Here is a 26,340-nt window from a genome sequence, read left to right as displayed (position 1 = left end):
CCTCTCCAATAAAGCTAAAGCTTCGCTGTTTATCAACCATTTAAATGAGAAATTTTTAGACATTAGTAAAATAGGTGCTATGTGGCATATTGTTTTAATGTTTTTTTTATATTATGATTGAATTTAATACTTGTGTTCAGTACATTTTGGAAGACAGTGAAAAATATATGCATTTATAATAAATAGAAGGTCCAATATCACGTAATAGTCTCTGAACATACAATTTTTTTTTTTTTTTTTTTTAATTTGAAGAGAGTACAATGATTTATTGCACGTCATCCACTATCAAAATTCATGTACGCTACTCATGAAGCAAGTTCTCGTACTACTAGCTGTATTTGAAAGCTACGTGTCAAATGATATTATAATCATAATTTTTTTTAGCTAAATTAAAAATATATATAATTTGAGATTTATTTAAAATATGAATTACTTGATATAATTGTAAAAATTAAATTCGATCTCTGTAATTTTTTAATTACATAACAAATGACTTTTTTATTAATCAATTATTAAGTCAATTAATTTTTTTAAATAATATTATGAATGTATTTTAATTAACAATTAATGATATTTTGTTGTTAAATAAAAAAGTAATAGAAATTGCGATTTTTATGTTCATTCTAGTAAATAAAAGTTTTAACAAGGGATATATACAACTTCCAAAATTATATGAAATAATTCATCCTTTAAGTAAATTTTAAGGAGCATTTGTAATTGACCTTCTCTTTTTTTCAAGAACCACCTATTTTGGAAAATCCCAATTTTAGCCAAAAATTAACTCTAAAAAAGATTACTCTTATCTATTTTATACACATCTTTTTTTAAAAAGTTAAAAAAATTATAACAAATAAAAAAATTCAATCAATAAAAAACGCTGAATTTAATGATAATTCATGTCAACAAAATGAGAATTCTATGGTACACGTTCCCTCTAGGGTGAATATCATATGAATCTTTAGTTACGATCTTCATGTTTTTGGTTATGATTTATTGTGTTGTTAGTTATGACACATTAGCCTTATTTGGAAAGACAGTTAGGTTAAAATAGTCAATTAAAATATAAAATAGATTAAAATAGTCAATAAGATAAATGTCACATCTAACCCATAATTATTTTATTTTTTCTCACAATCATCAAATCAACCAAAAAAAAAAGGCAACCAACTTTCCAAACACACCTTTTTTAGGCTGGCTAAAATAATCACAAAAATCAAATAACTAACTAAAGTAACTAACTTTCCAAACAATGCCATTGTAATATTAGTTATGACATCATATATATATATATATATATATATATTTATATTATTAAAAGTAATGTTTTTCCCATGCTTAGAGGCACATTATAAGAACTTACTTTTTTTCTAAGAAAGTCACGTCAATATATATTTTGTTAATTACGTATAGAATTCTATACAATCCAAACTTAATCTAAATTATACTAACTTTACCTATTTTATATAGATTCTATTTAACAAATATTTCATTTCCATATATTTTTCATCATAAATTGAGATAATCCACAAATCCAATACCAATTTTGGATTTTATGTTTTTATTCTTAATTCTTTTCAGGGTATTAAGATTTTTTTATTGCTAAATTGCCTTTTTTTCTTCTTCTTATTTTTCTGTGCATTATTCTATGCACAATATCAATTCTATATTATTATATATTATAGTGATTCTATATATAAAATTATACTTCATTTTCTACATTATTTTATATAAAAAAATTTGCACAACAATAATACTCTTGAGAACCCTCTAAAATTTGTATTTACTGCTTGAGTTACATTTTCAATTGTTGAACAATAAGTTATTTTATGTATGGATATCATATTATAGATGATTAATTATTTCACACATTATGATATATTTATCGTTTGGGCGTTTTCATTATTTATTTATTTATTTTTTTGGTTTAGATGTTATGTAACTCTTTCTTAGTTAGTCGTTGTTGAATTTCTTTTATATAGTTAATATTTTAATTTGATTAAAAATGTTTATTTTACAATCTTATAATTTAATATCTATATATATATTATATAAAATCATTATATGATAATTCAATAACAACATATTTATATTTATTTTTTTAATAAATTTATATAATTTCTATTTCTACATATTTTTCTTTTCCAAAGAAATATAAAATAAAATAAAATAGTTAGAATTAATTTTAATTTTATATTACTAATTTTTTTTTTCTAATTTAACTATTATTTTTAATATCAAATGAGTATTTATTTTACTATTTTATAATTTAATATATATCATACAAAATTATTATATAATAATTACATTTTTATAAAACGATAAAACTAAAATTATCAAAATACACAAATACTTTAACCAAAATTAATATATATAAGTATTTAAGTAATAATTTTATAAAACAATTGCACCAATATTATCAAAATAAATAATTAAAATCATGCTTTAATTTTAATTTTAAATTTAAATTAAAATTATTCTCTTATAATATACATTATACCATCAAAAAAATATATAATTTAATACATTATCTTATTTTGTTGTACTCAATGGATTTTTTCAAATTTTCTTGTACAAATTTTATACTTTTTAAATATATTTAGATTAAATTGATCTAATCTAGATATAATGGTAGAAATAAAAATGAGAAATTATGTTCATACTTAAAAATTTATACAAAAAAAATATCATAAAAATGTTGTGATGGTGATATTATTGTAAATATAAATAATGTTTATGAGTGTTTTGTTTTAAAATGAAATATTACAATTAAATTATATCATTGTGTTTGAAAATTTTATATAAAATTTATGTTTGTATATTATCACTTAATAAGAATATGTTTAGGTAAAATTTAATGATGAAATGTTATAGAATGTAGGCTATTTTGGAAAGATGGTAAAAAATCATCTTCCAATTTTTAACTTATTTTGGGTCACATTGTATCTCATATTTTTTAGGGTGAATTACACTAATAGTCCCTATAGTTTAGGGCTTACTTTTTAATTGTGACACATTTGACTCTGAATTTTGAATCTTGTTTTAAATAAGGACAATTGAAAATATCATTAGATTTTTCAAGGGTAAAATCATCAATTTGATAAAATATAAATTAGTTTGACAAAAATAAATGTCAAACAAATATTTTTAAATTTTTAAAAATTATTTATACCCACTAAAAATAAAATTATGTAAAATTGATAAATCTTTTAGACATGTATTTATTTTTTTACCAAATTAATTTTTGTTATGTGTTTGGATGATCATGTAAAATTAATTTTTAAAAAATAATCATGTTATTTTTATTAATTTTTATCAATTTTACATAATTTTATCATTGGTGGATAAAAATAATTTTTAAAAAATTAAAAATATTTGTTTGACATTTAATTTTGCCAAATTAGTTTATATTTTATTAAATTGACAATTTTGCTCTTGAAATTAAACAATGGTATCTTCAATTGTTCTTATTTGGAACAAGATTTAAAATTCAGGGTCAAATGTGTCACAATTGAAAAGTCAAGCACTAAAGTGACACGAGTTCTAAACTATAGGGACTATTAGTGTAATTTGCTCTATTTTTTATACGTTTTTTCAAAAAAAAGTCAAAAAATCAACTTTTAACTATCTTCTCAAAACAACCCATAGTCATGATGATAGGAAAAAAATGATAGGAAAATGACAAGATAATCATTTAAAAAATTTTAAAACATGACAAAAGTAACTCAAGAGATAATTTATAATAAAATTACAAACTTAATAAAAAATAATATAATTTTTAAAATATTAAAAAAAATCTGTATTAATTTTTTTTTCAAAAATATCAATATAATTTATCCTAAATTTTACTACTGTATTTATAATGATCAACCACACAAATCGCAGATCTGTTTCCCCAACAAAACACCGCGAGTCACGACTCAACTGGTTTGGGTTTTTTTTAATGATTATTATTTTTGTAGATGTATTTTTTTAATAAAGTAAAACAAATCAAGCTAAAAATCAACATATATTTTAGAAGTAACAGCTGGGGATGATGAGGACATGACTCACTTTAATGGAGTGAGCCTACTTTTTAAGTACAATATGCTCCACTCAAAATTATTTAAGGACCTACTAAAAATAAGTGTTTTTATTTAGGGTATGACTTCTGTCTAGTTTTGGATCGGATTGGACCGTACTATTAGGTCCATAGGGGTCTACTATGGGTCCCGTTTTGATAATCTGAATCTTTCAATGTGTAGAAATCGTCGAGTACTATATGCTTATAAAAAATTACGTTGATCGGATATCGATAGCTATGTGATCAAAACAGTTTTTTGTCAACTGTTAATTTGTTCACTGTCTAATTTTTTTTAATACGAAACTGATTTGATCAAATAGCTATCGATATCTGATCAACGTGATTTTTTACAAGCATATAGTACTCGACGAGTTCTACACATTAACGGTTCAGATTATCAAAATGGGACCCGTGGTGGACCCCCACGGGCCCAACATCACGGTCCAGTCCGATCCCGGACTGGACAAAAGCCATACCCTTTATTTAAGATATATATATATATATATATATAAAATATTGAAGTGTAAACAAACTTGTTTTAGTTCAGTATTTTATAAATTGCAAGTTGCTAGTTTAAAAAATAAATAAATAAAAGTTAAAATTATTTTTTTTTCTTTTCAATAATTATTTTTTAAAATTTATTTAAATTATTTATGTCTCATACATAATAAATAAAAGTTGTAACTAATATTCTAATACTAACAAATAAAAAATTATAAATAATTCAATAAATTACACCAAATAAGTTATAACATACTTTTACTACTCTTAAAACATTTTTTTGCTGATTTTTAATTTTCATAAAAAAATTCCATTATTTTAAAACACATTCTAAACAAATTTTAATATTAAATAATTTCTTCACTGGTTGTCATTTGTCAATTATAAAAATTGTAATTTCTTCGCTCATTGTTTTTGGATTTCGCTTAATACCAATCATTATTTGTTATAAAATAATGATATGCAAATAATAATAAAATTTGTAAATAAATTGATATGATTATTTTAGAAAAAATTAGTCTAAGGTCCCTCTCATATTTTTAATAATGAAAGAGATCCACAATATTATTTTATGATGTCTAAGGTCCCTCAATCCCCAACACTCATATATCACATAGAAATTTGATTCTTTTAAATCAAACTCCCTCTCTCTCTCTCTTCTTTTCTCTTTGCTCTTCTCTCTCCGACAAACTCTACTTCCATCATCTTAGTTCATCGTCGTCGTTTGTACTGGACCGGACCGGATACAGTAATCAAGTATATGACAGATAGTATGCTTCTAAGAGAGATTTTGATTGATGAGAATTTATCTCAGTATTCAGTTATAATGCTTGATGAAGCTCATGAGAGGACAATCCACATTGATGTCCTTTTTGGATTGTTGAAGCAGCTTGTAAAGAGGAGACTTGACCTTCGATTGATTGTCACATCTGTCACATTAAATGCAGAGAAATTTTCAAGTTATTCCTTTAACTGCAATATCTTTACAATTCTTGGAAGAACTTATCCGATGGAGATACTCTATACCAAGTAGCCAGAAAGTGACTACCTAGATATATCTCTAATCACTGTTATAGAGATCCACTTGACAGAACCTGAGCGTGATGTCCTCATCTTCTTGACTGGTCAAGAGGAGATTGTTCTCTCTCTCTCTCACAACTCATACACATATAAACATCCATGTATATAGTATGAAGTTAAACTATTTGACAAAATGCTTCTTAGAACTCCAAAACACATAACTGTGAGATTTGGTTTGACAAAACTCTTTTTAGAACTGTAAAACATATAGCTATGAGCTTTGAAGCTAACCTGTTTGATAAAATGTTTCTTAGAAAAATAATCATAGAGAAAAATAATTACAATTTTCTCTAGTTTGTTCAAAACACAGAGAAAATTATAATTGTTTTTTTGTTTCTAGGTAGCCCAAATTTCTCTAGTTTGGTTTGATTTTGAATGACCAATAATAAAGAAGTTTAGATAACCAAGAAATATTTCCTGGTAGGTAACTAGAGAAATTCTTTGATTTTGAATGACCAATAATGGCTATGAGAAATTTGGAGAATCAGAAGCTTCTTCTGGAACCATATATCCAAAGAAAAAATATTAGAGAGTGAGAGAGAGTTTAGGTTAAGATGAGACTTGAACTTACTTTGTCCAAAGAAATTAGAGTGGGAAATCGAGAGAAATTTGGGGACAGTGGGAAGTCTAGAGAATTTGGAGAGAAGTCCAGAGAAATTTGGCGAGAATTTCTCTAGACAGTGGGAAGTCCAGATAAATTTGAAAAGAAGTCCAGAGAAATTTGAAAAGAAGTCCAGAAAAATTTGGAGAGAATTTCTCTGGACAGTGGGAAGTCCAGAGAAATTTGAAGAGAAGTCCAGAGAAATTTAAGTCCAGAGAAATTTGGAGAGAATTTCTCTAGAGATTGAAATTTCTCTAGATCAATGTATGAGGGACCTTAGACATTATGAAAATATTTGATATCCTTTATGCTATAAACTCTTAATACCAGGGACCTTAAAAAAAATTCTTATTATTTTAAAATTTATCATTTTAATAAAAAAGAATTCATTAAATTATATTTAATTACAAAAATATTACTATCACGGTGCTTTAATAACAAGTTATGCCTTCATTTTACATAGGCTTAAAAGCCTTAGGTTTAGGCCCTTAGCTCAAAGCAACTCCATTGGTCAACTCAAAGAGTATATTAAATTTAGAAATGAGTTAGACCTCACAAAAGAACTTCTCATATGCCACCTACACTAGCTATTAGCTAATCCTTATTTTTTAAACGCCACCTAATCCTCATTTTTTAAACTGTTGTACATGTATGTATGTATATCATCTTTATCTAGACAGTGGAGGTCTGGTGTAGTGACCTGAGAGACTCCCTCCACACATTTGCTCTCCAATGTTTCTTTGAGTTTCTCGAAAGCCATTAAAACAAACAAAAAAATAAAAATAAAAAATAAAAAAATTGTGGGTTATACTTACAGTTACAGGGTTAGTTTCCCAATGCGTTTTCTTTCTCTCTGATCTGACAATTTTCCTTATTCTTTTGTTTTTACTCAAAATGCCCTTTCTTTCTTTCTTTTTTGTATAAAATGTATATATCTTCCTTTTTGCCTATTTTTTATTTTTCATTATATTTTGGTGCCTTTCTTCTCTCAATTGAGTTCTACTTTTCAATGAGGATAATAATAGTACAAGTGTCTCTCTGCATGCTTTCCCTTCTTGGATGATACCCCTCACTCATCACTTGCTCCTCTGTGTTCTCTCTCAATCCAACTGCAAGGTTTCTTAAAGGGCGATTTTTTTAATTTCATTTTAAATTTTTTTCTATTTTTCTCTTCATACTTCGTGTACTCTACTCTCAAAATTGGTAGGGCTTGTGTGATCCTTTAAATATATGGGTCTTTGATTGATCAAACTCTATTTGCCAAATTGGTATTATACATATATATATATATATATATATGTATGTATATATATATATATATTTTCCTTCCTACCCATAATAATTAGTCCTTGGTGATTGCTTTGTATCAATATTATGGCATGAATTTTTAATGGGTTTTTCATTATTTGTTGCAGTTGGAAGGAAAGTACAAGAGGATCACCAAACTTTGATTCTATTCTTTCTTGAACCACTTGGAGACTAATCTTCCTCGAGCTCTGTGGTTTCTGATCATCACTACAATCCAACTTATGGGTTTTGCTTGTTTTCAATCTATCTCAAATGGGTCTCAATTAGATTGTCAGAAAAAGATGGAAAATTCAACACAATTTCATGTGATTTGTAGTTAGGAGTTGGTTGGTTGGGAGGAAAACAACAATATTTAATAGCAGCAAAGCTTGAAAAAAGGGCATTTGGGGGAAAGAAATGGAGGAATCAAATGACAAGGGTCTTGAAAGAGTAGTTTCACAGAAAGCTCTGCAAATGGGAAGTTCATTTCCATGTCAGATTTGTGTGGTTGGTTTTCTCAGTGGGGTTTGTCTCACAACACTCTTTCTGGCTGCTTTCACTTCATTTGATACCTCTCAGTTTGGTGGGATTTCATTTTCTTCTGGAATTACTTCTTGGAATTCAAGTTCAGATACTATTACTAGTAAGTTCCATTTTAATTTATTTTTCTATTTTTGTTATTCAATGTTCTGCTTCTCATGTTTTCATTGCAGTCCATTTACTGTGATCCATATTGGTAATCTTTTGGCTATGATATTAGAAAAATGCTATCTACACATAATTTTTTATCCCAAATAAAGTTAGCCTCCGTTTGGGAAGCGGGTTGGATTTTTGTTTTTTTTTTTTTTTGGCTATTTGAGCCTGGCCTTTTAAAAGCTTCGTTTAAGAAACACTTTTTGACTTTTTTGACTTTTTTTGTGAGAGAAGAGTATAATGATTATGAGTTAGGTATGATGGCTCAAATAGCCTATTCTGTCTTTTGTGGCTCAAAGAGCCAAAAAGCCCAAATGAGCTCTTCCCAAACGACACCTTAGTGTGATGTGGTTAATGTCGTCCATGAGTTTACTTTTCTGGGTAATTTAGTATTGTTATTGTTGAAGATTTTAATATGCGCTTTGTTGTGAGTTGAATTGCCTCATCTCATGTTCAATTTTCATTAAATGCTTTATTTTTGGGGGGTTATCCGTAAAACTGAGAAATTTATCTCTGTTTTTGTGCCTTTGTTAGATGCTTCTTTTTCCTGGTTACTCAATAGAACAGAGGTTTTTTTTTCCACAACAAAAAACTATTATTAATCAATTTTAAGGCCAAATTGCTGTGAAAATTTGATTATTAGCTTTGGAAAACAAAGTGTGGGCACTGTGACAAATGATGATTAGAAAAAATAAAATAAAATAAAATAAAAAATCCTGAATTCATTGAAATATATAAATTTCAGATAATAGTATATTGAAGATTAAACAAATGCTGTTTGCGAAAATTTGGCCACAGCTGCGAGAAATGTAATTTAGATTTTTTTTTTTTGAGGCCCAGTCAAACTTCAGTGCAAATTCATGAGTCAACACTCAACATATGTAATTGAGAATCCTCAAAGAGTGTACTTAAAGTAGTCTAAAGTGGGAATTACTTCTAACACAAAATTTCATTATTTCCTTATGTTTATACTTTACACAAAGTTGCTAGATCATGGTCTAGTTTAATGACTATCTGCTATAAAAAGCAAAGAAAAAAAAAGTAAAATAAAAGAAAAAATTAGAAACTAGAATAATCATTTGAGAGTTAAAATTTTCAATTCTTATGATTGTACGAACAGATTAAAAATTATATATGGCTGAAATTTGGGGTGTTTAAATAAATTTTGACTATTAAAAATGCATCATAAAAAATTGATGCATTTGAAGCCTATTAAAGTTGGAATAATTTCTAATTCATAATTTGTTTCTTTCATTATGTATCAAACTTGTTGCAAAATTTGATCCATCATGGTCTAGTTTAATGACTCATCCATTAATTTCACAAATGTTTCTTTCATTAGTGAAATATAGTTTTGATGGTAAGTATTTGCTAATGATCACAAATGGAGATTGTATTGCAGATATGGTTACAAATGGAGATTGCAATCTTAAACTGAAAGAAACGGAGAGAGTGATGTATTCACATGGAAGCTTCGACCATGAAATTGACGAGAGAGTGTCCTCCTTGTACTCAGCTTGGACTGCTTTATTAAATAATCCAACAAATAGTGAAGGCGAGTTGTTGCAAGGTGTTGGACCGAGCAGATTGAATGTGCCAAAAGCCCCTCACTTGGAGAACTGCAAATTGAGTGCACAATTAAATGAACGTCTCGATAAACATGTTGAGAATGAGAGCTTCCCTCTTTGGACAACATGGAAGGGATTCTTAGATACCTACCCGTTCTCAAATGATGCGCAGCTCAAGTTCTATAGGCGTCAAGCTATATCCGAAGGTGCTTATCCTCCTTGGGTATGTTTCCTGATATTATTAGTTTCGAGATAATTGGAAATGTAATTTTAGCTTCATCGGTTATATATATATATATATATGCAAATGCATCCACATATATGTATGTTTTTCTCATTAAGTTCATTTAAGTTCAAAACATAAAATTCATCAATATTTGGAGATAATTGTTTTAACTGTCAATTCAGTAAAGTCAAAAGCAAAAGAAACTAAAGATGATGAAATGATTTAGGTCAAGTTTGGTATCCCCTAAAAAATCCAAAAAGTCAAAAAGTCACTATCCTATTTAAGTCACATCATCTTATTTAAGTCACATCATCTCTCTAACACATCACTTCAAACCCAACCCAAATCCAACCCATATTTCATAAAAAGTCAAAAAGTACACTTATTTAGTCTTCCCAAACTTGGCCTTACTTTTGCTTTACATGAAATGTAAAGGCTCCAACTTGAAATGCAACAACAACAAGCCGAATCTCTTATATTTGAAATGTCATTGTTTTGACAGCAAATCTTTGGTTTTCTTTTTTCACATTTTCCCCCCAAATTCCTAATCTTCATAATTTTTTTTTTTTTTTTTTTTTTTTTTTTTTTTTGCAGATAACAGGATCGGATGAAGAAAATTATCCCTATACTAGGAAAGTGCAGCGAGACATATGGGTCCACCAGCATCCTGTGAATTGCAGTGATCCTAATGTGAGGTTTCTTGTAGCTGATTGGGAGAGACTGCCAGGATTTGGTATTGGAGCCCAGATTGCTGGCATGTGTGGGCTTCTTGCTATTGCAATCAATGAGAAAAGGGTCCTTGTTACAAATTACTATAATCGGGCTGACCATGATGGGTGTAGAGGTATTACTGGCAACCGTCAACCATACTAGCTCTATGCAAATCCCTTTATATACTCCCTCCGTCTCAAAATATTAGTCCCTTATTCTATTTTTCATTGTCTCAAAATATTAGTCCCTTTTCAAAAGTCAAGTACAAATGTTAGAATTTATCTCCACCTACCACCTCCACTATCACACACTCCACACCTACCACCTCCACTATCACACACTCCACCTACCACCTCCACTTCACTCCTACACCTACTACCACATTTTCTTCTATATATAGGAATCCTTGTAATTGTAACATCAATCATACATAAATCAATAATACATCAGTTTTTCTTTCATGGTATCAGAGCAATAGGTTAAAGATTTTAGTGTTCTTCGCCTTCCGGCGGGCGGCAACCTTGCCTTGACCGCCCGCCGGATCTCAACCAATTCAAATCTCTCTCTCTCCCTCTCTCTCTCTCTAGTTCGATGACGTAAAATACACAAAAAAGTTCCGTCTCTGCCATCTTCTACTTTTCTCTCTCTCCACACAATATTTTGCTTTTGGAGATGTTTTTGGAGCCGCATTTGTAGATATGAATCGGAATTTGAAGGAATCTATGATCGGCGGGAGGAATATTCCGGCTGGAACTCAGCACCGTCGAGGTCTTAGCCTCACCGGAATGTCCAGAGATGCCGACGAGAACTTGGATTTATTCTCTAGGAATCGCCGGAGCCTCTCCGTCGCTTCCTCCGATGAATCTGACGTTTTGGTGAAATTGGGGAAACTTTCAGTTGGATCAGCAAAATTGGCTAAGAGTGGAATGGATGATCTATTGTCATCGGCCGAAGGAGGAAAGCATGACTATGATTGGCTTCTCACTCCTCCTGGAACTCCTCTTTTTCCTTCATTGAATGGAAGTGAGTCTCAACCACTGTCAGCTGCTCCAAGAAGCAGTTCCACGGTTAGATCAGTTTCTACAACTAAGGCTTCAAGGCTTTTAGTGTCACAATCAGAGAACAACCATCACTCAAGACCAATCAGAAGCAGTTCAGTGACTCGCCCTTCAATCTCTAGTACCCAATATAGTACCTACTCAAATAAATCCACCTCAGTCAATAGGTCAGCTTCTCGCCCATCGACCCCTACTCGTCAAAATTCAGCACCTTCTTTACCTTCCGCAGCAGCAACTTCTTTGTCGTGCTTTAAGTGCTCCAGCTTCTGGCAATGGAAACCTGCCTATCGGCAGTAACGGTGTCATTTCAAAAACGGAAACCATATCATTAGGTCTCCTGAAAACGGGACCAAAGAAGAGAATTTTCGGGACTCTGCAAAACTGAGTGAATTGGACATCTATGAGAGCTCGAGGTAGGTTCTCTCTCCAAGTGGTCTGCAAAGGAGGTATTACATTCTCCAAGTGGTCTAATTTTTATTTTTTTATTACTATTATTATTATATTAAATAATCAATGCACTCCACTTTCTTTTTTTTTTATCTTTATTTTATTCCATCTTTTGCAAAGTAACCGAAAGTTTGCACACCCATCATCATTATTTTATTTTACCCACCTTTTTTTTTATTTTATATCTATATATATATATCTCTCTTTTTTTTATTATACTATATTACCCATACTTCTCTTCACCTTTATTTTCTTTTCTTTTCAAACCAACAACCCAGATACATACTTATCTCTGCTGATCCCGCTTTTCCCAATTTTATTTCTTTTCTTTTATCTTCCTTTTTTTCCTTTTCATTAAAAAAAAAAAAAAAAAAACAAAAAAAAAAAAACAAAAAACAAAACACACAGAGGCATAAACTGCACCCCAAACTCCTTTTATTCATGTCGGGGCTCCCCCCGATCACCATTTTACACCAAAAAACAAAAAAAAAAAAAAAAAAAAAAAAAAAAATACAACAACACACCCCAGTGGGATTTTTCTTCTCTACTCTGCTGCAGACCTCTTCTTCTTGCCTCCGTCCTGGACGGTCCTTGCCGGTGTTGCCTCCGTGTTTCCTTGTCCACCGAGCACGTTCACTCCCCCATACTCCTCCACTGCAGCATATGGCGGCCCTCCAAATCGGAACATAACGGTAGCCTTCCGCTTAAGCTCCTTATTTTCTGCCTTCAGCACACTTATCTCTGCTCGCGCATCCTTATACATGCGTTGGAGCAGAGCCAGCTGGGAGTTTAAATGCTGCACCTCATTTGTCCTACTCTGCAGCCGGTTCGACAGGTTTGTGACCGCCGTCATGCTTTCCACACATGCCTTCAAAGTATACTGATTGGCCTCCACATCCGACTGCACTGCCATTCTTTGCTCCACCGACCGCATCGGAAAGTTCAACGGAGCAAACTCCGGGGCGCTTGGTTGAGGTTCTAGTGCCACCGCACCAGTTCTCTCTCTCGTTGACTCGTTGAGGTCGGGAAAGAGGGTGAGCAGTGCACGGGAAGACGAGGACGAGGCCATTTTTCTGGGCAACAGAGTGTTACAGCGTATTACAGAGTTTCTCTCTCAGCACAACAGTGTTACAGCCTCTCTCTCTCAGCACAACGAAGAGTTTTACAGAGGATTTCGCAGGTTTTTTGCTTCTGCCTCGGCCTCAGGCTCTGTCATGGTTAAATAGCCGAGGCAGCCACGCGCATCGCGCGCCTCTTGACGCCCGACACACTGGCACGCCTTTTCATGGCACATCTTTTTAATAAAGTGGACACGCCTTTTTATGGATTGGGCACGCCTTTTGATGGCACGCCTTTTAAAAAATTGGGCACACCTTTTGAGGGTGCACTTTAAAAGGGTCCGACAAGACTCTGTAAACTGTCCCGACATTGATTCCGGTTAGTTTCTAAAAGGGTCCGACAAGACTCTGTAAACTGTCCCGACATAGATTCCGGTTAGTTTCTACAAGGGTCCGACAAGACTCTATAAACTGTCCCGACATTGATTCCGGTTAGTTTCTACAAGGGTCCGACAAGACTCCGTAAACTGTCTGCTACAACGGTCCGACATGACCCCGTAAACTGTCTTCTACAACGGTCCGACATGACCCCATAAACTGTCTTCTACAACGGTCCGACATGACCCCATAAACTGTCTTCTACAACGGTCCGACATGACCCCATAAACTGTCTTCTACATCGGTTTGACACCACCATACAGTGTCCTCTACAACGTTATGACACCACCATACAGTGTCCTCTACAACGTTATGACACCACCATACAGTGTCTTCACCAACGGTCTGACACGACCATACAGTGTCTCCTATCCTTTTTTATTTTTATGTATTTTCTTGTTTTGTTACTCTCTCCAAACTCAAGTTGGTTAGTTTCTCTCCTCCTTGAGTTTGCGGGGGGCTGTTAGAATTTATCTCCACCTACCACCTCCACTATCACACACTCCACACCTACCACCTCCACTATCACACACTCCACCTACCACCTCCACTTCACTCCTACACCTACTACCACATTTTCTTCTATATATAGGAATCCTTGTAATTGTAACATCAATCATACATAAATCAATAATACATCAGTTTTTCTTACAACAAAAATAATATAAATTTCCTACCATTCTTTTAAATTCATTAATAACATAAAAAGTACAATTATGACATTGATATTCCCCAAAAAATGTACTATCAAAGGGTAATTTGGAAAAATCAATTTTTTTAAAGTGCAATAATTGTACTACCAAAAAAAGTTGGATTCCTCAAAAGATACAATTATTTTGGGACGGAGAGAGTATATCTTTTTTTAACTGTGATTTTATTGTTTGAACAACAATCGTGTAATTTATAGGGTTAATTATACTTTACCCCCCTCAACTTCAAAACCGTACATTTAGATCCCTCAATTTTGACAGTTACGGGGTCTAAAGGGGTCTAAGTGTATGGTTTTAAAGTTGAGGAGGTAAGGTGATATTCAGTGATAGTGTGATTGATGAACATTTTTAGCAATTACTGATAATTTTTTATATCCCATGATGCTATAGGGCCATCACGCTCGAGTTGGTTGTGCTACTTCTTTCCAGAAACGTCCCAAGAATGCCGAGACCGCGCGTTTCAGTTAATGGGGGAAAAAGAAGCATGGGAAAGGGGAATCATAACGGGAAGAGATAACTATAAATCAAAAGAAATATGGGCGGGACGGACTCCTAGGCAAGCTCCTTGCACAATTTAAAGTCTTCTTTAATAAATTTATGCACGAAGAGAATGAGCATAATCATGATTTCTTTATGTCTCCCCGTGTAATGTTGTGCAAATAGGGTTTGGGGTATTCCTTGGAGTTATTTACAGCCCACAACAGATATAAATGGGACTCTGCTCGCTTATCATCACAAAATGGATAGAAGATGGTGGCGAGCTCAGGTACATTGAAAAGTTTCATTTGGAATGAGAGATTTTTTTAACTCGAATACTACCATTCATGCACTATTATTTTTTTAAAAATTATAATTTTCTTTTCTTAGCGATTGTTAAATATAGTAACTATATATTCTATCCGTCAATATACCATATTATATTCATTATCATACTTAAGATTACCATACTTAGGTTTCTCTCCTCCTATATGAAGAAATATTGTTTACATTGTTTAATCATTCAATATAATACAGATTTCTCTCTCTCTCTTTCTCTCTCTTAGATATTGTAACATGGTATCAGACTTAGGTTAAGTATTTAGTAATTTTGCTCTACCGGCGGACTGTAGTTTTGCCCCGGCCACCCGCCAGAACTTAGTCCATTCCCTGACCTCTTTGTTTTTCCTTCCCAAAGTTCGTGGGCGTCAAATTTTTTTTTTTTCACCTGAACCGCAGCGCCGCTGCTCTCTTTGCTTGTGCGCCAACGGTCCATTACTTTTCGTCTCACTAGCCAAATCTGTGGTGCTGCGGTTAAAAGTTGCACGACCATGGTAACTACGCTTATATCCACTGGCCGCCGGTGTTCTTGACCTTCGGTACGCAAGGGGAGTCCGATACTGGCTGCTTACTAGTCCTTCCATTTTTTATAAAACACTCCAAATCTTTTATTCTACTCCAAATCTTTTATTCTACAAATTCTACAGATTCTCTTACCTCTGCTAATCCTTCTATTCAGACATTTCAGCTTTGATATTTTTTCCCTCTGCTCCTTGTACACCGGAACAAACTTAGCTGAAGCTGACCGACGGCTCTCTTCCCAAAGTCCTATTTGCCACGTCAAAAAACGATCTACACACATTTGAGTGAACTGCTCGTAATTCTCGGGATACCCTTCTAAGGAGTACAATATTATATAACAATACAATCAACAAAAAAAGAGGGACGAAACAAGGTACCAAAAAACGACGTCACCACAATATCTATCCCACTGCAAAAGCATATTCCTTTCTGCCATCAAATGTTTTCTGGTACCAAATAAATAGCAAAAGTAGCCCGTGTGTAAGGACGAAGAGTCCCCATTCAAAATAATTCAAAAGCATAATCATTTTCCCGCCTTTGCTTTATGTCAATCATTCTGCAAGAATCTTTCTCTCCCGTGGGTCTGACCTCCTCTTCTCTCATAACTTTGCATCTCTCTCTCATAAACACGAACCCATCTTTGTTTTTCCTTCAAAGCACAGACCAATAGGCAGAAATCCACTTTTTCCCACTTTTCATTATTTTTATTTAATTTTTATCATCACACCCACATGGACTTTTACACTTGTCCTTAATCTTCAGCCACTCTTCATTGAAATAAATAAAAAAAATTTCCTTTCTACAATATATATATATATATTTTTTTTGAGAACATCATCTCTGTTTTCTGCTCCACTTTGTATTTCTCTCTGTTTCAACCTCAAATATGGTTCTATTTTCAAACCTATTTGCATTTGAGAGGGGTATTATGTCTATATCATGGTGAGCATGGTTATACACCATGCAAACCACCCAAGTCGCCCCTTGGCACACTACCTAACTCACCGCCTTGAAGCATCACCTAAGTCAACCCCCTTGGCACACTACCTAAGTCACCCCTTGGCGCACTCCTTAAGCGCCCCCCTTGGCGCATTTCTTGTTCCTTTCCAAGTAGCCGCCCTCTGGTGCACATGGTTCATTTGTTGCTATCACCTTTCAACACCACATCATGTTATGTGTGTGTCACGTTTGCGGGTTCAACATTTAGTTCTTCTTCAACGGTCCATGACCCTAAAAATTGTCATTTGGTTGGGATTTTTTTGCTCCTGGCTTCTTCTATGACAATTCGACAAGACCTCACAAAAAATTGTCTTTCGAGTGCACCTTCGCCGCTCCTGGACAGTCCGGCACGACCTCACCAAAAACTGTCTTTCGGGCACACCTTCGCCACTCCTGGACAGTTCGACATGACATCACCAAAAACTGTGCTTGAAGCACATCTCTGGCCAAGCTTCTATAACGGTCCGACACGACCATAAACTGTCCCCCGGTATTAGCTCTTGCCCTATTCCTACAACGGTCTGACATGACCATAAACTGTCTCCTGGCATTAGCTATGTTAGTTCCGGCCCTGTTCCTATAGCGATCTGACACAGCCATAAACTGTCTTCCAGCATTAACTTCTGCCTCTAATCTATCTCAAGCGCCCATGTGCTTCCATTCAGACTTTGCAATTTATTTACCTCGGATCTATCTATATTTTTAGTTTTATTTCATGTTTTAGTTTCTCTCTCCAAACACAAGTTGGTATCCCTACTTGAGTTTGCAGAGGGTGTTAAATATAGTAACTATATATTATGTCTCTCATACGGACCATATTATATTCATTACCATACTTAGGTTTCTCTCCTCTTGTATACTTTGTTAAATCATTCAATATAATACATATTTCTCTCTCTTAGATATTGTGACGACGACAATAAATGTCCTGAAATGATTGGGATAAAAGTTAACGCAGTTTGAGATTATAAAGTTATATGTTGTATGCAAATTGTTGATGTGCATTGTTCCGTTACTGATATAATTATGTCATTGGTGGATCATTGTCAGGCAGTCCGGTACCTAATGAGATTTCAGACAGAGTATACATGCAACTTGCTAAATGCTGCACGCCACGCTGCGTTTGGACGGGAAGCTGCAAAACTGGTTCTTGCGACTACTGTCGAAGGATGGCCCGAGGTTTGTCAATCTTGATTCTTATGTCCTTTTTTTCAAGAAAACAAAATAGTATAATACTCGGTATTTTTGTTTAGCCGTCAAACATTTGTGTGTGTTAAAAAAGTTTTTTTTTTTATGTTTTTATTTGTGACGGGTTTAAATATCCAATTTTGATTTGTCACTCTCTCTCTCTGTGTTGCTCTTTCTCTGCAGGATGTTGTAAGGGACAAGGGTCGAACTGAAATGGAAGAATATGTATGGTCGAATCACAAACCGTGGATGCCGAGGCCATTGCTAAGCATGCATGTGAGAATGGGAGATAAGGCTTGTGAAATGAAGGTTGTTGAATTTGAAGATTACATGCTTCTTGCTCACCGCATCCGAGCCCGCTTTCCCCAACTTAACACCATCTGGCTTTCCACTGAGATGCAGGTTTCCAATTTTCTCATGCTTTAGAGCCTTCTGTTTTCTGTTTTCATTTTCATTTTTTTTAATACTGGAAACAGAAACTTATTTGGAATATATATATTTTTTAATAATGAAATTGATTACAATTTTTTTTTTTTTTTAAATTTGGAAATGAAGAAAAAGTGTTTTACTTGTTTTAGAAAAATGGAATTGATTCTAAAATTTTTTGAAACAAAAAAGGTGTTTTCAAAACAAGTTTTCACTCCTCCCTTTCCCCACCACCTCCGACCTCCACTTACATTTGCCACTGGCCACCACCAGCCACCTTCGGTGAGCTCTGACAAGCTCAACAAAACTAGTGGGCTTCAGCAATTAGACAATCATCGCCCATGACCCTCTGGCTACCTCCATTGTTGACCACTACATCTGTCCACCCTCCATCGCCAGCCACCTCCAGTAACTTACCACCAAATATATTTCTTTATTTTTGTTTTCAAACCATTTATTTCTTGTTTTTATAAATAAAAATAGGAACATTACACCCATACAAAGCTTTTGCATTCAAGTACTCATATTATAGCATTCTTTGTGTTCAGGAGGTCATTGAGAAATCAAAATCATACCCCCATTGGAATTTTTACTACACAAATGTGACACGCCAAGTGGGGAACATGACGATGGCTACTTACGAATCCAGCCTAGGCCGGGAAACCAGCACGAATTATCCCCTCATGAATTTCTTGATGGCTGCTGAAGCAGACTTCTTCATCGGAGCTTTGGGTTCAACATGGTGTTTTCTCATAGATGGAATGAGGAACACCGGAGGAAAAGTCCTGGCTGGATACTTGAGTGTCAACAAGGACCGGTTCTGGTAAAGAGTCCATCGATAAGTATGTAAATTTTGCAGTGACGGGTCTCTACAATATATATATATATATATATATTGTATATGGGTATTATAAGGGTATATTGATATTTTTGTATATTGTTGTATATTTACTAGCCTAAATGCACACAAAATTACCTATTAGGACCGCCATGTGAATAATGTATGTGTTACAACTATTTTTTGATCAATTTTTGCTAGTGTATTATTGTGAAATTTTCCAGGTAATTGTTTGTTAATCATTTTTTGGTTTAAACCTTGATATCATATTTCAACCCAAGCAATCCAATGCTGACCCGACCTACCTTGACGGGTGGGTTGAGAATCTACTGGGGCTTGGGTACTGCTTGCCCCATTTACATTGGCAGGCGGGTTGAGAATATAGCTGGGTTTGGGTACTCCCAAGGAGTGAGCTGGAGATTATTGTGAGGCTATAATGGCTGATTTTGAGAATGAATCAATTCCATCCTCTGAGCTTGTTTGGACAGGAATTAATACACATTATAAGGGGAGATGCTTCTCTCCCGTAAGTGGACTGTACTGGAGGGTGTTGTTGGGCCATCGTGTGGCATCCAGACTTTTTAAGTATAAAGGTATTCTTTTTTTTACAATAAATTATAAATATATTTTTTGAAATTTACTTAAAATATAAATTGTTTTTTGTAGTTTTAGAAATTGTATCCTGTCTTTTTAAGTTTTTAATTGCATAATAAATAAATTTTTTTATTAAAATATTATCAAGTTAATTAATAATTTTTAATGATATCAAATATATATTTTAATTAATAATTTAACTAATTTTATTGTTGTATAAGGTAGATAGTAGTCATGAATTTTATTTTATTTTTTTATTAATTTTGGAGATATTTGTAATTTTTCAAATCATATAATGCCATTTATATTTTAAGTAAATCTCAATGGTGTATTTGTCATTTATTCTTTTTTTTATTAGAAAGGATTTTTTTTTTTCGAATTTTATGTCTTATCTATACTATATATTAAGCAAAAGGGGATTTTTAATCTCAAGGCCTGTGGGAGTTTCAATATGCCAATCCTAATTTTCTAATTTTTTGTTTTTTTTTTAAAAAAAAAAATTAACCTCAACATTTATTAATTTCTCTCAACCCACAAGACTTTTTGACTTCTCTCATAATTACTGCAGTACCTTTTCCAAAACAAATAATTTATATATTAAAAAAAATTATTAACTTCTCTCAACCCACAAGACTTTTTGACTTCTCTCATAATTATTGCAATATCTTTTCCAAAATAAATAATTTGTATATTAAAAAAAATTTAAAACAAATATAAATATCTATCTATTTATTTATTTCTATCTCTAATTCATAAGTTTTGTAGGAGTTCCAATATTTGAACCTTAATTTCTTAATTTCTTTGATTTTTTTTTAAAAAAACGTAGCACTTATTAAATTCTTCCAAATCTTTTTAACTTCTCCAATATACACACTCTTTTTAACTTTCACATACCTATTACAAACAGTGAGTCTCCTTTTTGTTTTCTCCTTCTTGACTTCTTACTTCTACACTTTCAACTTCAGTGACCACGTATGCAAACAATAAGTCTTTTTTTTTTGTTTTCTCCTTCTTGACTTTTCCTTTTGTTTACTGTTTCAATAATGTAGTTAGATAGCGCATAAAAATATTTGTGATTTGTCTAGCGAATAAAAAATTATAATTTGATTTTTCAATATGATTGAAGATAGATAAATATAAACCCTCCCAAAGAGAAAAATGTGATTATAATTAGTTGAATGATTCTTTTTTTTTTTTAATGTGATTGTAGTTAGTTTAATAGTTCTTTTTTTTTCATTTATTTATTTTTTTATGTGAAAAATGTAATGTGATTGTAGTTTGTTCAATGACTCTTTTTTTAATATGATTGTTGTAGTTAGTTCAATAGGTTTTTTTTTAATGTTATTTAATCTTTTTATTTACTATTTTAATTTTATTTTTGATTTTTTAATATGATTGAAATTAGATAAATATAAACCCTTACAAATAGAAAAATGTAATTATAATTAGTTGAATGGTTCTTTTTTTTAATGTGATTGTAGTTAGTTTAATAGTTTTTTTTTTCATTTATTTATTTTATTATGAGAAAAATGTGATGTGATTGTAGTTTGTTCAATGACTCTTTTTTTTAATATGATTGTTGTAAGTAGTTCAATGATTTTTTTTTAATGTTATTTAATCTTTTTATTTACTATTTTAATTTTATTTTTAATATGACTGAAATTAGATAAACATAAATACTCACAAAGAAAAAAATGTGATTGTAGTTATTTCAATGGTTCTTTTTTTTTTTAAATGTGATTGTAGTTAGTCAATGGTTTTTTTTTTCATTTTTTTTTTAATGAGAAAAATGGAATGTGATTATAGTTTGTTTAATGGTTCTTTTTTTAAATGTGATTTAATCTTTTATTTACTGTTTTAATGATTTTTCTTTACAATTATTTATGAAAAAAATATGATTGTAATTAGATAGCATAAAAATGTTTGTGATTTGATTTAATTTTTTTTCTTATTTGATTTTTAAAGTATCAATTATTGATAATGATTATATTATATTTTGAAAAAAAAAATTGTAATTGATTTTTTTAACTCACTGTGTTTTTTGAAAAAAAATTATTGTGTTTTTTTAACTATCAATTCACTTAATTTGTGATTTGATTTTTAACTCAGTATATTTTTTAAAAAACAAAATGAATTGTACTCATTAGGGTCACATAATGTACCAATTATTGGCGTTAGAATGATTAAATATTATAGGATAATGGCGTTAGAATGATTAAATATTATATTTCGTCATGCCAAGACCGTAGCTATGCATTTATCATACATGTACCAGCAATGCCACGTCAACTAGATTGTGCACCGTGCGTAACCTTCGTTTTAAATATAGATTGGTCTGAAGAAAGTCTATACCTCTCATAAAGTAAAAAAAAAAAAAAACATGTAAGTATAATGTTTTTACTTTATAACATTTTATAAATACATAATATATGTGTTGTTCATTAATTATAATACTAACTATAATGTTGACAATGCAGGAATACTGATGGAAGGTTCACAACAATTTAGATTTTAGTTATTTTTTGTTTTACTTATTCAGTGAATTTCGAACAAATGTAATAAATTCTTATTTTTATTACTTTAATTATGCAATGTCATTATTTTCTTTTCAAATTACATATATTTTATGCTAACAATTTAAAAATGTGTTTGACATAACTATGAATGGTTTTTTTTAATCCCATGCATAGCACGGGTGATATGTTACTATACTATATATTAAGCAAAAGGGAATTTTTAACCTCAAGCCTTGTAGGAGCTTCAATCTCCAAATCTAAATTTCTTGATTTTTTGATTTAAAAAAAAAAAACCTCAGTATTTATTAATTTCTCCCAACTCCCAAGTCTTACCCTCATAATAATACTTTAATACCTTAAGAACAAATATAAAAAAAATTCTTTGAAATCCAACAGATATGAATTCCTTAAAAAGTCCCAACACATATGATTATTATCCCTCATAATAACACTTTAATGCATTAAGAACAAACATAAAAAAAATTTCTTGAAAAGTCTAACACATATGATTATTATCAAAATATTAAACTTTAATATAATATAATAATAATAAAAAAAAGACATTTACTTCCTTGAAAAGTCTAACACATGATTATGATCAAAATATTAAACATTAATATAATATAAAAAAGGAAAAAAAGAAGGCATTTAAAATAAAAAAAATATTTAAAAATCGCAATTCACATATATAGATAATTGTAAACACAATCTGTGCATAGCACGGGTGATATGCTAGTACTATATATTAAGTGAAAGGGGGTTTTTAACCCCCAAGACTTGTGGGAGCACCAATATGCTAATCCTAATTTTCTAATTTTTTGTTTTTTAAAAAAAAAAAAAAAAATTAATCTCAGCATTTGTTAACTTCTTTCAACCCACAAGACTTTTTAAGTTCTCTCATAATTGCTGCAGTACCTTTTTCAAAACAAATAATTTGTATATTAAAAACAATTTAAAACAAATATAAATATCTATATCTATATCTATCTATTTATTTATATCCATCTCCAACCTACAAGTTTTGTAGGAGTTCCAATATTTGAACCTTAATTTCTTGATTTTTTTGATTTTTTTTTGGAAAAAAAAACTTAGCAATTATTAAATTCTTCTAAATCTTTTTAACTTCTCCAACACACACACTCTTTTTAACTTTTCACATACTTATTGTAAATAGTGAGTCTCCTTTTTGTTTTCTCCTTCTTTACTTCTCACTTCTACATTTTCAATTTCAGTGTCTACGTATGCAAACAGTAAGTTTTTTTTTTGTTTTCTCCTTTTTAACTTTTCCTTTTGTTTATTCTTTTAATATTGTAGTTAGATAGCGTATAAAAATATTTGTGATTTTTCTAGCGAATAAAAAATTATAATTTGATTTTTTAATATGATTGAAGTTAGATAAATATAAACCTTCACAAAGAGAAAAATGTGATTATAATTAGTTGAATGATTCTTTTTTTTTTAAATGTGATTGTAGTTAGTTTAATAGTTCTTTTTTTTCATTTATTTATTTTATTATGGGAAAAATGTGATGTGATTGTAGTTTGTTCATTGGCTTTTTTTTAAATATGATTGTTGTAGTTAGTTCAATGGTTTTTTTTAATGTTATTTAATCTTTTTATTTACTATTTTAATTTTATTTTTAATATGATTGAAGTTAAATAAACATAAACACTTACAAAGAAAAAAATGTGATTGTAATGTGATGTGATTGTACTTTGTTCAATGACTCTTTTTTTTAATATGATTGTTGTAGTTAACTCAATGGGTTTTTTTTAATGTTATTTAATCTTTTTATTTACTATTTTAATTTTATTTTTAATATGATTGAAATTAGATAAACATAAACACTCACGAAGAAAAAAAAGTGATTGTAGCTAGTTCAATGGTTCTATTTTTTTAATGTGATTGTAATTAGTCAATGGTTCTTTTTTTCATTTATTTGTTTTTTTATTATGAGAAAAATGTGATGTGATTGTAGTTTGTTCAATGGTTTTTTTTTTTAATATGATTTAATCTTTTATTTACTGCTTTAATGGTTTTTCTTTACAATTATTTATGAAAAAAATATTTGTGATTTGATTTGATTTTTTCTAATTTGATTTTTAAAGTACCAATTATTGATAATGATTAGATTGTATTTTGAAAAAAAAATTGTAATTGATTTTTTTAACTCACTGTGTTTTTTGAAAAAAAATTATTGTATTTTTTTGACTATCAATTCACTTAATTTGTGATTTGATTTTTAACTCATTGCGTTTTTTGAAAAACAAAATGGATTATAGTCATTAGGGTCACATAATATACTCATTATTGATGATGATTAGATTGTATTTTGACAAAAAAAAATTGTAATTGATCTTTTTAACTCACTATGTTTTTTGAAAAATAAATTATTGTGTTTTTTAATTATCAATTGACTTAATTTGTGTTTGATTTTTTTAATTATTGATGATGATTAGATAGCATTAAAAAAATTGTGATTTGTATGATTGAAATTATCTCATTTTGTTTATAATTTTATTTTTTAATATGATTGAAGTTAACTCACAAAAAGAAAAATGTAATTGTAGTTTGTTCAATGGCTATAAATAATATTTTTGTTTACTATTTTAATGGTTCTTTTTAATGATTCTTTTTTATTATGAAAAAAATGTGATTGTAGTTAGATAGTATTAAAAAAAAATGTGATTTGTATGATTGAAGTTATCTCTTTTTGTTTATAATTTAATTTTTTAATATGATTGAAGTTAGATAAACATAAACACTCAAGGGGATTTTTAAGGAAAATGAGGTTTTTAACCCCAAGGCCTGTGGGAGCTTCAATATCCCAATCTGAATTTTTTAAATTTTTTATTAAAAAAAAAAACTCAGCATTTATTGATTCGGTCAAAATCTCCTGATCAACATTTGTTAACTTTTTTCAATCCACATGCCTGCATTTATTGATTTGATCAAAATCTCCTGATCAACATTTAAAATCCCCTCATACAAATAATTATCGATACAATCTATGTATAGTTACTGCAGTACCCTTTTCAACTTTTTTCATATACTATGGTTAGTGATAAGATTGTTAAATTATTTTTATAAAAAATCTTAAAAAACATAATTTATATATTAAAAAAAATCTAAAAAAAATATAAATATCTATAATTATCCCGTGCATAGCACGGGTGATAGGCTAGTATTATTCTTATAGAAAATAATATACAAGCTTACTTTCTAGACTCAGTTTATAAAGGCAATGATGTGTACATAATGTGATTGGTTAATAATTAGAAAATATATGAGAGAGCGTATTATGGCGCCGTTTGGGAAGAGGTGGGTGAGGCTAATAGAGCCTAAAATGAGAAATAAGCAAAAAAAAAACGGTACTGTTCACAGTTTTTCAAAAAAAAAAAAAAAAAAGGCTCTGCGTTGGACAGTGTAGGCACAGCCGGAAATTGGTACATCAACGGCAAAATTACCATTTTGCCCCTTTATATCAATTTAAAAAATAAAAAGTTAGGGACAAATTTTTCATTTTAAATTTAAATATCATTTCAACAGACTTTCCAATACAAGAACTCTACTAAAAATTCATCTCATCTTTCCAAACATAAAACTAAAATAGCCTACTAAAATAGCCAAAAAGTCAAATAGCCTACTAAAATAACCACTTCCCAAACGAGGCCTATTTTTAATATCTTAATTGATTGTTACATCAATAGCCTTGAAAATTGAATTTAATTTTTAGTCTTGAAAAACAATGCTATATTCTTATTTGTTTATTCTATAATAATGATCTAAAAAGCAGATAATAATAAAATCCACTATGAGTAGCGGAATAATATGTGCGTATTTAACCGTTGAATATTTTTAAATTTAAATCTTAAGATATTTAAATATTTATCTAAAACTTGGGTATAAATTCAGAAATATATCCTAACTGTATACAGAGAATATTAGTGATAAATTTAATTTAGAAGGTGTTTAAGGCATTAAATCTAGTATACTTTTTTCA

At 30.7% G+C, this 26,340-nt stretch overlaps 2 protein-coding genes across 5 annotated transcripts; both read left to right on the top strand.

Moving 5' to 3' along the window:
- The first annotated feature begins 6,861 nt into the window (after positions 1-6,861).
- LOC114288559 (uncharacterized) lies at positions 6,862-19,443 on the top strand. Of its 4 annotated transcripts, none has more exons than XM_082883386.1 (9): positions 6,862-7,066; positions 7,658-8,172; positions 9,625-10,013; positions 10,611-10,860; positions 14,829-14,994; positions 15,102-15,204; positions 17,826-17,954; positions 18,147-18,365; positions 18,938-19,443. In XM_082883386.1, exons 2-9 carry the CDS (start codon positions 7,947-7,949, stop codon positions 19,214-19,216), a joined length of 1,761 nt encoding a protein of 586 aa, XP_082739512.1. In that variant the 5' UTR covers positions 6,862-7,066; positions 7,658-7,946; the 3' UTR covers positions 19,217-19,443. The 4 variants fall into 4 exon arrangements, with proteins under 4 accessions (XP_082739512.1, XP_082739510.1, XP_082739514.1 ...); XM_082883384.1 differs by having other exon boundaries at positions 6,917-7,358; XM_082883388.1 differs by having other exon boundaries at positions 6,930-7,510.
- On the top strand, positions 11,297-12,214 carry LOC145797104 (uncharacterized). Its single transcript, XM_082883389.1, has one exon. It carries the CDS (start codon positions 11,426-11,428, stop codon positions 12,080-12,082), a length of 657 nt encoding a protein of 218 aa, XP_082739515.1. The 5' UTR covers positions 11,297-11,425; the 3' UTR covers positions 12,083-12,214.
- Positions 19,444-26,340: the final 6,897 nt, after the last annotated feature.

The sequence above is a fragment of the Camellia sinensis genome, chromosome 8, assembly GCF_055761805.1.
Source record: "Camellia sinensis isolate YWXY chromosome 8, ASM5576180v1, whole genome shotgun sequence".
NCBI lineage: Eukaryota > Viridiplantae > Streptophyta > Magnoliopsida > Ericales > Theaceae > Camellia > Camellia sinensis.
This window is presented reverse-complemented; position numbering and strand designations above follow the sequence as displayed.

Coding starts and splice junctions, on each gene's coding strand:
- LOC114288559 (XM_082883386.1), top strand. CDS start 7,947: ATGGAGGAATCAAATGACAAGGGTCTTGAAAGAGTAGTTTCACAGAAA. Junction 8,173..9,624: donor AAGTTCAGATACTATTACTA/GTAAGTTCCATT, acceptor ATTGTATTGCAG/ATATGGTTACAAATGGAGAT. Junction 10,014..10,610: donor AAGGTGCTTATCCTCCTTGG/GTATGTTTCCTG, acceptor TTTTTTTTGCAG/ATAACAGGATCGGATGAAGA.
- LOC145797104 (XM_082883389.1), top strand. CDS start 11,426: ATGAATCGGAATTTGAAGGAATCTATGATCGGCGGGAGGAATATTCCG.